At 38.5% G+C, this 14,766-nt stretch overlaps 1 protein-coding gene across 7 annotated transcripts in view; it reads left to right on the top strand.

The window, feature by feature from the left end:
• Positions 1–14,766, top strand: part of SPAG17 (sperm associated antigen 17) — a 111,795-nt gene that overhangs the window by 26,654 nt on the left and 70,375 nt on the right. For all 7 annotated transcript variants that reach the window (XR_012084166.2, XR_012084165.2, XM_072991742.2 and 4 more), the window contains 7 exons: positions 461–542; positions 4,236–4,327; positions 7,182–7,319; positions 7,401–7,511; positions 7,792–7,942; positions 10,479–10,709; positions 13,216–13,268. Coding sequence is in view for 5 of the 7 variants with exons in the window: in XM_072991742.2 (XP_072847843.2) it covers positions 461–542; positions 4,236–4,327; positions 7,182–7,319; positions 7,401–7,511; positions 7,792–7,942; positions 10,479–10,709; positions 13,216–13,268 (858 nt within the window). In the remaining 2 variants the exon portion in view is untranslated. The remainder of the gene's footprint in view (positions 1–460; positions 543–4,235; positions 4,328–7,181; positions 7,320–7,400; positions 7,512–7,791; positions 7,943–10,478; positions 10,710–13,215; positions 13,269–14,766) is intronic.

The following is a 14,766-nucleotide window of genomic DNA, read 5'->3' as shown; positions in this document are numbered from 1 at the left end:
AAAAGAGGAATTAATCCATAAACAAACAAGTAAGAATCTACAGTGTGTCTATTTCATGCAAGAAAAAGCAACCCCTCCCCCAAAAAATGCTACTTTGTTTTAAGTCAAAGCTGATTTCACGCGCCAGATCCAGTCATAAAGCTACCATGCTTCTAACACATGCAAGACAATGCAATTTATTGTGATTAAACATAATGTTTAAAGCTTCAGACTCCTACATTAATCAAAAACCTTTCTGTAGAAAAACAACATTGAAATATACTTGATTTCTAAGTCTAAGATTTTCTTGCGTTCCACATGAATCAAAGCAGAAATAGTTCTATGTTTTACAAAAAGGGGAGAGGGGCCAATAGCAAAAATGACAATCCATTTGAGCTTAGTGAAGTCAAATACTTCAGCAATAACTGGGTTCAAGACTGTTGTCTTGCCACTTTTAAAACCAGTGCTTTTGTTTCACTAGGTGCAACCCACAGCACCAACTGTTGTTTCAAGGAAGAAACAGGCTACAGAAGAACTTGTTGCACCACTAGTTTTAACAACAGGTATGCTTAAAAGAAAAGCTACTTCCTGAGCATTGCCTCTGGAAAGACTTAATTACTTCTCAGTATTCTGCAAAACATATATAAAATGTCTGCTGAGAGTACTGGGAAGAGTCCTGATCAATTCCTGTCTCTGTCCACCCTTCTGATACCTGAAAATCTAGATAGCACAATTGGGGGTGCCTCCCCAGGTAATGCTTTCTCATTCCCATTGTATCAAGACACGAACTTTTGTGTTGTTGTTTAGTCGTTTAGTCATGTCTGACTCTTCGTGACACCCCATGGACCAGAGCACGTCAGGCCCTCCTGTCTTCCACTGCCTCCCGGAGTTGGGTCAAATTCATGTTGGTCGCTTCGATGACACTGTCCAGTCATCTCATCCTCTGTCATCTCCTTCACCTCTTGCCTTCACACTTTCAGATACCCCAAACTGGCTATTCGTTTTAGGTGGAATGAGCAGTGTGTAGAGTGGGGGAGACGATGTAACTGCTGAGCACTCTGCTAATCCAATGACGTACAGGCAAAGGTATTATGGGCAGTCCCATGTGCTTCCCAAGTACCGGTCTACCACAACACAGTATTCAGAGTCCATGGAAGAGTTAGTCACCTGGGGTCACTAATCCTGATTCAGGGAAACTATCTGAGCAATCTGCTGCAAGTGTAATCAGCATCACTCCAGGCTTTGTTTGCAGATGGTGGTACAATATGGCCTTTAGCTTCAGAATGGATGCAGGATATACTGGGAAGTGCTGGTAAATCTCTGGGTGTAGATCACCCAGGGTTTCCAATTCTCAATTGTCTAAAAATGTAAAGAAAAGAAAACTGCTTCTAAACGAAACAGCTAAAACAGAACAAGGGAGGAAACAAAGAGGTTTTTTTTTTTTGCACAAAAGGAGCTGTCAGCTTACTAATGAAAACAAATCATCCGCACAGCATGTGCTTGGAGACACCATTGTTCCTTAATTTGAAGAATATGATCCTTTGCTCTCCAACCACTTTTTTGGGCTTAGCTCCAGTTAGAGGACCTCAAGGTCTAATGAAACACAGAGCAGATCCAATACATTCCATTGGTTTAGCCTTTCTGACACCATTCACTTATAGTTCTCTGGTCTCCCACAGAGTTCTGTACACTGCTGGTTATGTACAGCAGTGCAGCAGGAAATGCTGGCAACATTCAATCATATTGTTGTCATTAATCTTTTTTTCCAGCTTTAGAAGTATGCAGCGGTTCTAGTCATTTTCTACGTGCCCGGGAGTTAAGATAAAAACAAATATATTCCTTAAATAATCCACTTTTATTCCCTCTCCACATGTAAAGGGAGTGGCAAACTTGATTCTTCTCCACTGATACCACCTAAAATGTTAATATTTGGGGTATTGTTTCTTGTTAGATCACTCACCCAGTTTGTATATGCTGTTATTTTCTTCCTGACTTAAGGTATACCATTGAGACTTCATTGAGCTCACCCACGTATAACATTATTACGTTTAAAATGCAGAATGTAGTGAGATATTAACATGCAGCTGCACTCTTGCTGCAGACAGTTGGCAGTGTGAGAGGCTGACGAAATATTGGGTGCTTTAGACTGGAGCTACATTTCACTATTTTGAACAAAACAAAGCTGCTGTCCCTTAAAGCAGTGGTACCCAACCCCTGGTCCACGGCCTGGTGCTGGTCCGTGGCCTGAGCCCAACCGGGCCGCAGAGAGAGAGAGAGACCTCCCCCCCAACCCCGCACGCACTCCCACAAACACAGCCTGCTTGCACCTGCGTGCAAGTGCCTGCACAAGCACTGCACCACTCTTCTGCATGCGCACAAGTGCACGTGCACCTGCACGAGCACCACATCACCCTTTGCACATGAGCACAGACACGCATGCGCACAAGAGCAGGGGGTGCCCCACCTTCCCCAGCCGGTCCGCAGGGCTAAAAAGGTTGGGGAATGCTGCCTTAGAGAGTTTGCATGGCTTCTCAAAGGCTTTCACAACTGGGATCCAATGGTTGTTGTAGGTTTTTCGGGTTGTTTGGCCATGTTTTAGAGGTTTTTCTTCCTAACATTTTGCCAGTCTCTGTGGCCGGCATCTTCAGAGGATAGGAGTTAGAACTCTGTCAAGACTGGTGAAACGTTAGGAAGAAAAACCTCCAGAACATGGCCAAACAGCCCAAAAAACCTACAACCAACCATCAGTTGGTATGGACCTCTTCTCTAATAGCCTCTCTATGGTGATAATAAGAAAAAAGTCTCATGGGGCTGGGCCGTATGTTGTGGCAAAGATATAGTTTCACTTCTGACTTCATACAAGTCTTTCTACTCCATGTTCCTGAAACATCAGACATGCTTCTGTTTTGTAACTGGTGAACTGGGAGATACTGTAAAGCCATCTCCCAGTTCACCAGTTACAAAACAGAAGCAGGTTAATTGGCCAAATGTGGATTAGGGCAACCAATTCTACACACACGCACGCACACGCGCGCGCACACACACACACACACGCACGCACACACACACAAAAGGATCCTGAATCTCCTTTGTTATGGAGAAGTTGTTGGGGGCTGTGGGACAAGGGAAGTCTTTAATATCTAAAAATTACCACAGGTTTTATTTGGCATGAAAAAAGTATCTGATGGGAAAATGCAATAGATATGTTGGGACAATTTTTGTCCCAATTGATTGTTGCATCTTAAAAAAAACAGTATGGCAGGGACATTTTGGCAAATTCCTTAGATGATTGTTCCGTAATGTTCCTCCCTTTGTAGATCTCTCCAATTTATGTAACTGAATGTGAAGTTTACGTATGTCATACTTAAGATACAGACAGAAACAGAAATGTCTTAATGTGGATTTCTTATCTGAAAGTTGCACAAAGGGCACTCAACCTACTACCTTCCTGGATCAGTTACTTTAGGTTGAACTCCTTCTGCTTTGCGGCATATGTAGGATAGGAGATATTCAGGGTTTCCTTGGAATATCTGAGTTCCTGTACCATTTATTTTTATTTGCATGTTTTATGAATATTTATAAATTGCTTAAATTTGAGGATTTCAAAGCAGTCTCTAACAGTGTTAAAAACATACAATATTCAATTAATATTCAGTATTAAAATATACAATATTCTCAATATGCAAAACTTGTTTAAGGTGGCTGTAATTTTACTGGTGTTTGCATAAGGTTTGAGAAACTAAACACTGCTAATTCCAGCTAAGTGATGAGGTGTTCCAATACATCTTAGTTGCACAGTTGGGTGTATGACAAGGCATACAGCTGAGATGAGCCTTGACACCTTGTTAGACACAATTAGTCATAGCAAGTTATGCAGAACTTTTATGAACGCCAGCAGAATTATGGGAAGTATTATGTTCCCCTTAAAATAAATGGTGTCTTGGAATCCACAAGGAAGACATCCAACTTAAACATATTGGAGCATGTTGAATAGAAGAGGAAAATGTAGCAAGTTTAATACAGATATTTCTAAGGCAGTACCCTCTGAAGATCAAGAAAGAAACCTTTCTTCCTACTGATATGTATACTCAGAATAACTTCCTAGCTAGCCTTAAAGCAAGTTATTCTCCTTTTGTTAAGTAGTTGAGAAAATCACAAAACTTATATCCAAGATTCATTTATCAGTTAACTAAATTGATTGAACACTTCATAGTTCTGTTATTTTGCTGAAAGAAAACATTACTTTTTATTTGCAGATGTGGATATGAGGTATTATAATGATCTTCTAAGCTCTGTCCCTGAAGAGATAGTTTCTGTTGCCTTGATACTGAATTGCATGCTGCAGCAGGTAGGCACAACACTCATTCGGGAATGCTAATGATAAAATGAAGGCTCCTGTGTGACTAGAATGAAGAGCTTGAAAGCAGAGGGCTTGTTTGCAGTTAGCAGAGGACTGTAATGAAAGCCTGGCCAAGAGCTCATAATTGAGCCTACTTTGTGACATCAATTATAAGAAAAACCTTTTTCTGCCGTAACTTCATGAAGTGTAGCGGAACTTTTTCAAAGAGATCAAAGCTGTTGAGGAAGCGTTGTGAAATTTATGCTTGTTACTTTTGAGACCAAGTCATTTGCATCTTCCATGTCCTAGATCATATCCAGAAGTATCTGTTTGTTCTGCTGGAAGGATTTTTGTTACATCCTGAATACCTGGGCAGAGTGGAATGCGTCCCACCTCTTTGTTCAGTCATTGCCCTTCTTAGCTAATAAAAGCTAGCAGATGATGATTGACCAAGATGCTAAGATGTAAAAATGAGCAAAACTCAAAGTTGTCCAACTTGGACCATAAAGTTCAGTCGTAAAACTTTATTTACACCTTGATGCATGATTTTTTCCTAAGTGTGTTTTTTGTGTACATTTCTAAATCTTGTATAATTTAAAATGTGCAGCATTCTTTATTTGCATCGGTAGTACTCTTTATTTGCATTAGCCATTATACAGGTAGTACATAAAAGACATAAAACCAACCTACTAAAATCAAGAGTGTAAATACATAATAATCAAATATATATACATATTCTAAAAAGTTAAACAGGTAAGTCTACAAAAAATTACAGTTTTGAAACCATGTTTAATCTAATTTTAAGTGCTGCTGCTAAAAAATTTGCAGACTGTGCCATCACCCGATTTGCAAGAATAAAAGATACATAAAAATCCAATGAATGGCCTTTATCTAAAAAAGGGCAAATTGACTCTTTTTCCACATCTTTGTAAAAAGGGCAAAACAGTGATACATGGGCAAGCATTCCAATATAGTTACAAGATCAATTCATAGGAATTCTTCTCAATGACCCTCACGTAGTGCTGAAGGCATGACATTAAGATGTGCATATGACAAAGCCCTTCCGTATTCAGGAAATATTAGCACTTGCAGATACTCTCCCACTGTATTTGAATGACATGTTTAAAACAGTCATACCAAGGACATGATTTTTTGGCTGATAAATTATTTTGATGTTTGATGTCATGAAGTGCTGCTCTAGTAAATTCCATACCTTGCCATAACCAATGCTTAATAGGTGGTGGGGTGACAGTCCGAAAGTATGTATTTTGGTCTTAATATCTTTGCTCTCATGTGAGTCCTGCATGACAAAAGAAAGCAGGCCAAGAAGAGTGGGAGGAGCTAAATTCAGCCATAGCCAAAAGTTAAATGTCCTGAACCAGGTCTGCTCAGACACTGAAGGAAGATTACTGTGGCGTCTGCCCAGGTCATGAATGGTAATAAGCTATTTTGCATGTACCAGTGAGAGTGCGGGAGAGGCGGAGTCACCAGATATAAGAGTCTCTGCAGGAGGAGGAGTTAGAGTGTTAGGGAGTAAGGAAGATAGAGGTAGGGAGTTGAAGAGATTGAGAGAGAGTTTTGGAGTTTGTGGGGGGAGTGGTGGTTGAGAGTGGATAAAGGAGAATGTTTGTTTAAGAGTTAACAACACTGCTTGTTCTGTCAATGCCTATATCAATAAACAATTTCTATTTGGTTCTTTTAAAATGACATATGGCCTGGACCTCAATTATTAATAATATGTAATGCTGATGTAATCAACTGGTGGCAGCTGAGGGGCACGTAGCGTGAGCTCTTAGTTTGGTGAAATGAACAGAGGCCACTTGGGAATCATGACAACTACCTTATAGCCTCTAAGAAGAAGTTGGAGCACAACCTAGTATGGCAAAGGTTTGCTTAAGAAACTTAGGTTGCATAGTTTCTATTTATATTAAGTTTGTATTGGCCCGGATTTGAATCCCAGAAAACAACTTTGGTAATGGGTTGGTGTTATTAACTTTAAGCAATGCTGGTGTAAAACTGTGACCACTAGTGTGGAAAAATGTCTCAGCACCTTTATGCTACGTGAAGCCTTTTCTGTGATATATTCTTGTTTAGCTGATCATGTTCCTGATGCCTGAAAAATAATATCTGCATACTTCAAGACTCTGAATTGTTCAATTGGTTTTCCATTTATAGTGTCTATAACTTAAAGAATACAATTGCCTTTGTTGTGCTGTAATTGACCTCTTGAACAGTGGTTCTTCACCTTGAGTTACTCAAGTGTTTTTGGACTGCAACTCCCAGAAGCCTTCACCACCAGCTGTGCTGGCTGGAGTTTCTGGGAGTTGCAGTTCAAAAACACCTGAGTAACCCAAGGTTAAGAACCACTGCTCTAGAAGTTCCTCCAGGCAGTACTTTGAAAATGTCCTTAGTTGTCTTCTCATACCACTTTGAGATAATAGTACTGCATTATCTATATACAATAGACCTGAAACTGAGTTAATAGCCAGTTTGGGGGCATGAAAAGCTGGAGATGTCAAATGCGCAACAATATCATTCAAGTATAAAATTAAACAGGATTGGGGCAAAACCACAGCCTTGCTTAATCCTGTGGATGACACAGTATCTGTAAGATGCCCATTGGTAGTACACCATACTCTTCACCAGGTATTATGATAAAGACCTTTAATTTAAAAAATAGGTCTTCTGTCCATAGTTGCTTAGTTTTTTCCAAACTATAGAAATCAAACACCTACAGTATCTCTCTAGATTATTCAAAATAAAATTGGGATTGGTGCTGGAGGGTCTATAATTTTAATACCTGTAATTGCCTATTCAATTAGATGCAACATCATAATGCTATACATGTATTTTCTTAAACTAGGTTGTTGCTTCAGAAGAGAATCTTACGCCACCAAGTCTGGTGGTTCCAGAGCCACGTGAAGATGGACTTGATCACACGATTGCAAATCATATTGTTTCAATCCTGCCCTCTCTTGCCCTTCCTGAGAGTGAAAAAAAGGTTTGTGTTGCCATGTATTTCTGTGCCTCACTGATATCACATTTGCACTATTGTAAATATATGTTTTCTTTAATTTTACAGAATTTGTACAACTCCTTCTACCCTGAAAATGAAGATAAAATGATGGCTGTCAGATGGCCTCTTATAATGAATTATCATGATACTTTGTCTCAGAAGTTGCACTTCCTAAAGGTATAATGTAGTGCAGTTTGGTTACACTCACAAATGTGGGATTACAACTGTCACAGTGATTTCACATCAATGTCACATGCAGGAAAGCTAGTGCAAACATATATAGTATGGAACTGCACTGTGAACCAAATATATTACAGCATTTGTACCATTTCCCCAAAATTCAAAGAGCTAGCTTTCAACTGATTTTTTTTCCATTTCCTCCCTTAATAAAAACAATGGAATACTTTCAGTAAGGCCATTGACAAATGTTTATATTTAGTGTTTGTCTTCCCTTCAGGTACAAGATGGTCTTGACCCAGCAAAAGTTGAAGCCGAATTGACAGACAAGCTGCCTTTGAGGGATCTTCTTAAATTTCCTCTTCCACCGCCTGGAAACAATACCAGACGCCTTGCCAGGATTCATGAGCTAATGCACTATTGTACTAATGGTAACTGTGTTCCTTTTATGGGTGTCTTTTTTGTGTATAATTTACTAGAAGTGCCAAAATCATTGTTCTAAGGCAAGGCTATACTCTGTGACCCTCTGGGTATTGTTGATCTAGACATCCTATCATTCGTTACCATGGTCTGATAGGGATCCAAAAACATTTTGAAAGCACCAGTATTATTGCAAGTAGCTCTTAACAGACAAGGGAAGTGGTAATATTTTCTTCTACATCCTAGTTTGACATATTACAGGCCTTTTTAAACTGCTGGAGTTGCAGATCAGAATACTGTATGTAGTGCAAAGGGTGCAGAGTTAGCTGAGGGGACAGTTTGTTTGTCTGAGCTAGACTTAAGACATCTCTTCCATTGTAACCAAAGAGAATCCCCACTATGTCACCTGGGAGAGGGGCCAGCCAAGATCTTCCAGAGCAAGTGTGACTAATGCAATTATATGCCCTGCCACATTTGTGAACTTGGACAAGTTTCACAGTTCCAGATTATCACCAGGAGAAGGGACCGGAAAAGTACTTTATAATTTAAAAATGTGTATTTTGATAAATCAGAGACAACTTGACAACACATTATTATTATTATTATTATTATTATTATTATTATTATTATTATTATTATTATTATTATTATTATTATTATTATTATTATTATTATTATTATTATTATTATTAAATGCAGGACACAGTCAATCAAAATTATGAAAACATTGACTGGTATTATTTAACAGATAACAAGTTTTAATCTAAACCTTAAGTATCTGTTAATTATTGGTGCAGTATGTATGCTATTACTAATATTGGCAGTTATGTAGCTCTGATGGTGTTTTTTCTGAGATTTGCAACTGCTTATAATACTGTATGAAATTTCTTGATATGGTTCCCAAAACTTTGATGATGATGGGGACCACTGAGTGTGTTTCATCCCTAAGTGAGATGTTTCAATTGCCAGATCTCTGTATATTTTAGTTTTTTCCAATTCTTTATCTTCAGCTTTGGCATCCACTGGAATTGCAGTGTATATGACCCAGCCATTTCTTCCTTCTATCACTACTATGTCTGGTGTGTTATGTTCAAGGTGTCTATTAGTTTGAATCTGGAAATCCCACAGGATCTTGACTTTGTCATTTTCTGATGTTATCTACCTGATGTTCCCATAGGTTTTTGGAAGATGGCAAGTTATATTTTTTTGCATAATGACCAGCCCATTATTTTTTCCACTCTACTGTTGGAATCTGGCTCCAACAACCTGTGGTGATGGGAGAGGTCCCTGAAAGGTTCCGGAGGGAGAGACCTCTGAAATAAGGAGACTGCAGTCGAATTAATCTTTTCAAAGTGTGCTCAGGATCATTGGCTGAAGTTGCTGTTCAAATGGTTCAGTGATAACAGCTCTCTGTGAAAACAGCTCAGCTCTCTGTGATAACAGCTCAGCTCTCTCTGATAACAGCTCCCCCAATGATGCCTGGCACCTTCTTTTATTCTCTTACCGGTTACATAACATCAACTGTCAGGTTTACATGAGCCAATAGGACGCTCTGCTCAGTAACACACCATATTACATCACATGAGGAGATCAACATGGTTCATACAACATGGATATTAACATGACAAGAAATACCTTTATATGTTTAGCTATGGCATACATTCCCACACTCTACCATGTCTAATTTTGTGATATGTTTTGCAGTTTTTAGACATTCACAGATGAGGTGTGACACAGTTTCCTCTTTTTCTTGGCTGAGTTGACATGTGCTAGTAGCACTTATTATACAAAAGTGATATCTGTGAGTTATCTTAGAAAGGGGTTCCTGGCAAACAGAAACAAATCAGCTTATGCTGCTCCAGTTGCCAGACAAAAGGATTGTCCTTCATCTGGTTACTGTTTCTACTGTTGTTTCTTTCACTATTCCTTGAAATTCGGCATCAGCAAGACATGATCCTACACTAACTTCCGGAGAGCATTTTAGTTGTTCTGAGCCTCTCTAAGAGGGCACTCCAGTCTCCTAAAAGGCTCTGCTAGGTGTTGGAGAAACAAGAATATTTCTGGTTGTGTGGTAGGGAAAGGGCTGAGATTTGTCTATCAGTCACCTCTTTGATAGTGTCCACTGTCTGTTTGATGCATTTAGTATAAATTTGAAGAAATAATTACTCCTTTCCAGTCTTTTAAATTACTTTTTATTTTTCAGTATCTTGTTAGGAGTTAGTTGGATGCTGACACTGTCCAGAGTCTAGAGTAGGGGGCAGTCCCTTCTCCTGGACAAGATCAAGGTGATAGTATCCTGCTGGCTATTGAAAGGCATCAATGAAAGGATGGAGTTACCCTGAAATTCTGGAAAGTACTTCATAGGATATTTAGAATCAGGATTTGTGGTAAACATTTCTTTACAAAATAAACATATCTATGAAAAGTTTTCTATACCCATAAATGAGATGCTCATTAACATAGAAGTGTGTTGGTTAATTTTACAGAAATGCAAAGACGAGTAAAATTACAAGAAGTGTTTTCTGTCTGTGTCTTTGTTTTCTACAGAGCAGATGAACTGGGCAGAAGTTGAGCGAGCTTTTAAATTGTTTACTTTTGAAAGTTTGAGGCTGACAGAAGTAGATAACTTTGGATGCCTAGAAAGCCCTGGCACAATGCTTGGTGGTGATTATGAGGTGTCCTATATCCCATGGGATAATCCTGCTAGGTTTGCTAGACAACTGAGACAAGAGTTAGTTGGCAGGCGCATGTCAGAAGAAAATAATATAAACAGACCAGGTAAACCTTTTTTTTAATGTGTCAGTATTAATGCATTAAAAACATTGCATGCTATTGCCTAAATGATTATTGAAACTTCAATGTATGTAGTGACTAAACACAAAGCACAAGCAACGACGAAGCAAAAATACAAGAACAAAAAGGGCAGTTAAGCTTAGAAAAAAGCTGCCATTGGCACCAATAGAGTTCTTTCTAAAGTTGAAATTGCTATACAGGGGATGGCCGTACTCCATAGTGATTAATATGGAAGGGGGGGGGAACCAGTTGGAAGCATAGATCGGGGTAGTCAACCTCTAGAAGTCCTGGAACCACATACAACCACCCCTGAACTTAGAGCAGTTGCCTGATGCCAGCTTTTCATTTTTAAAAGTTGTTTTACTGAACAGTGCTCTGTCAGGCCAGGGGTTCTGACACTTGAGCATCACCTCAAGAGCCCTACAGAACTTTATAGACCTTTAGGGAAAAATTGGAAGCTTGTGTTTACCACAGCTGGTATTTATCCCAATTAAGGGTTAATTCCAGAATGAAATCAGACAGTTATTTCCAATTATATTAAAATTCATCTAAGGATCAAGGTATATGTCTTTTCAGTGTTGCAATAATTCCAGGCAACACCCGTTTGTCTTATTCTACAAGCTTTATTTATCTACATTGTTGCCATGTTTCATAAGCACAAAAATGAAAACATCCGAAAGTCTTACAGCTATGGAAAACTGTAGGAATAAATGCTTAAAACCATATATATAAACTAAACTTAAGTTGCAGTTAAATACGTAGGTCAGAATTCAGTCCAAAATACATGAGCATAAAAAGTACAATAAAATGTCAAAAATAATGTTTACATTACATTATAAGAATGCAGGGACTTATAGCCAAAAGAGGCACAATTTGAAAGCGTGGAAAATATCAAAGTTGTTAAAAGTATAAATATATAAAGTAAAAAGTATTTCTTAGCTTTTAAGGATAATAAAAATGCCCACGCAAAATTCTAAGTACAGTGGACCCTCTATTTAAGGAATTAATCCGTATTGGAATGGTGGCTGCAAGTCGAAAAGTCTGTAAGTCGAATCTCCATTGACCTACAATGCACTGAAAACCGATTAATCCCATAACCAGTGGTTTTTATTCTATTTTTATTCCATTTTGGGTTTTTTTCTGGTCTGTAAGTTGATTCTCTGGCTGCAAGTCGAATCTAAATTTTGCAGCCAGAGAAGTCTGTAACTCGAAAAGTCTGTAAGTTGAGCTGTCTGTAAGTTGAGGGTCCACTGTAATGTTCTCAAACAACCAAGCTAGCCTTGTTGCCAATTTGCATCTATGGAGGAAAATCCATGTTGATTGTGTTGCTGGCTTCTGGAAACGAAGCCTGCTGCTGTGTTGCAAAATGATTGCTGTTCTTTAATGGTTGGTGCCCAAAGTGGCATGGAGTTGCAGTTATGTGGTGATAAATTGAATTCCTGTACGTTAGTCTTATCTCCTTATATTTATAATTCCTTTCCTTTTCAACTATAAGCAAACACTTTTCCTAGAACAAAAGGAGAGAGAGGGGGGGGGGGAAATGCTATTGTCCCTGCAGTCTTTGTAACTCAAAAGTCTTTTAACCCAGAATATGGCAAGCTGCCATTATAATGATAAAATCATTGTTTTGATGTAAATATTGCAAAGTTTGGGGGACTAAGGTTCTGTCACACCAGAGTTCTAGCATGCCAGAATATTGTAATACCAGAACTACAACAAGTGCAAGTTATATGTGCCACCTCCATATTTACACATTACAACATAAACACGTTAAACTGACAGGAACGTTATTGTACAGTGATCTTGCTTGGCTAGCTATTTTGGAATGACAATAGTAAACTATTGTTCAAGCCTTAATTTTAAAAATACTGTACTTTCATTTTCAGGATTACTTTTTCTATCACGTCCCCCCTCCCATTATTTTAGCACTTTATACATACAACATTTCATATCTAGGCAGATCCTTGTGCCCTCTGGTGGCAATTCCATGGTGGTTTAAGCCCCATGAGTTATTTTAGATCCAGGAAAGCTGTTTCAGGTCAAAACCAAAAATAATCCAAAGTCACAGTTTTGAAAGAGAGGCCTAAACAGCTTGGGGGTGGAAACAATATGGTAAAATTGTCCTTTTAAAACTTTTAAAAATAATATTTTCGTTTATTTTTCTAAATGGGGCAGAGGCACAGGTGCTAAGATGCTACACTTTGCTATCATTCAATAGATGCTCAGGACTCTGGAAAATAAATTTGGGGAAGGTCTCATGGCTCTGACCTGACAACATCTCTTAAATGCTAAAGTGTCTAAATATCCATAATGCTAAGAGAAATGCAAAAGATAATGCTTTGATTATATAGGGAGACCATTTTGAAAACTGGGTACAATGGAAGCTAGGTATACTTCAAACATTTACCCAATGCTAACAGCCTAAGAAATTAATGTAATCAAATTTAAAATATCTGAACACTGCATATACATCTTCATATATGTTTTTCAGGTTGGATTCCTGATCCAAATGGAAATCAGCTAAGAAGTTCTTTTGAAAATAAGGTAGGAAGTACCATATTTTTCTCTCCATACAAATACAGATAGAGCTTCCATGCCCATGGTTTCCTTCGCTATTGACCTACAGCCTATACCAGCTTCGGTGGAGGCAAGTGATGGTCAGGATGGTAGAATATATGATATATAGGGACGTGGTGGCACTGCGGGCTAAACCACAGAAGCCTGTGCTGCAGGGTCAGAAGACCAGCAGTCGTAAGATCGAATCCATGTGACGGAGTGAATGCCTGTCGTTTGTCCCAGCTCCCGCCAACCTAGCGGTTCGAAAGCATGCAAATGCAAGTAAATAAATAGTGACCACCTCGGTGGGAAGGTAACAGCATTCCGTGTCTAAGTCACACTGGCCATGTGACCACGGAAAATTGTCTTCGGAGAAAACGCTGGTTCTATGGCTTGGAAACGGGGATGAGCACTGCCCCATAGAGTTGAACACGACTGGACAAAAATTGTCAAGGGGAACCTTTACCTTTACTTTACCTAACAACAACAAAGCACATAGTCACCAATAAAGGACAAAAGAGTTAAACAATGTGGAGGAAAGACAAATCCTCCTTAGTTTATCTATATACTGTAATTCCTCTTCTCTTCTAACCACAACCAAATTATTCCCATCTGTTATTTTTGGCACTGGAGAGAACAAAGAAAAAAACGGAGAGAAAGAAAAGGCAAAATATTGTGGCACTTTTAAGGCTAACAGTCTTATTTCAGTGTCAACTTTTTGTGCATCAGAATCAGTTTCTTCAGACCCTCCTTCAAGTATCTGAAGAAATGGGTTTTATTCATTCTGAAATAAGAACTTGTGTGAATGGGGCTCATTAGTGAAGGAAAATGGTTATTTATCCACATGATTCTGGTGGATGGGTGTGCACTTTTTATTTATATTGTGTTATATTTGGAGTTTCTTTGTGCTATCAAGATCTTTTTTTAAGGTACATTTTTTGTTTTTCTTGTATCCTTTTTATTTTTTAAATAAAAAAGAAAAAGATGAAATAAAAACTCTCACTGAAATAAATCTACAGTACTACCCCCCAAAATGCCACACTATTTTGCCTTCTCTCTCTCTCTCTCCTTCCCCTTTAATTTTGCGAGCATGGCATTTTGACTAGCATGGCTACTTCTTTGGAAACTGCTTTGTCTTCTAAAGTTCATTATTTAATTCAAAAAGCTGTGGGATAGTATTGTAGATGAGGGACATCCAGATCCTCATCTCTTTGGCAGACAGTTGCTTTAGTTATCCTAGATTTCTACTGTTATGTTTATTAGCACTGTGTAGTTTCTGCATGAGCTGAATATATGAATCTGGTGTGATAGATGGGATAGTTTGAAAAAGGTGTAAAATTTTAGATAAGATAGACATTTTCATTGTAGCATAGTTTGATTTTTAACACTGAAGGATTTCTTTGCAACAATGGTTTGAAATGGAGAGAAATAACTTTGCTTTGATTATTTGTTGTGATGACACTTAGGTATTTAATGGCAGACATGG

This window comes from Pogona vitticeps, chromosome 2 (assembly GCF_051106095.1).
Source record: "Pogona vitticeps strain Pit_001003342236 chromosome 2, PviZW2.1, whole genome shotgun sequence".
In the NCBI taxonomy this organism is placed as follows: domain Eukaryota; kingdom Metazoa; phylum Chordata; class Lepidosauria; order Squamata; family Agamidae; genus Pogona; species Pogona vitticeps.
This window is presented reverse-complemented; position numbering and strand designations above follow the sequence as displayed.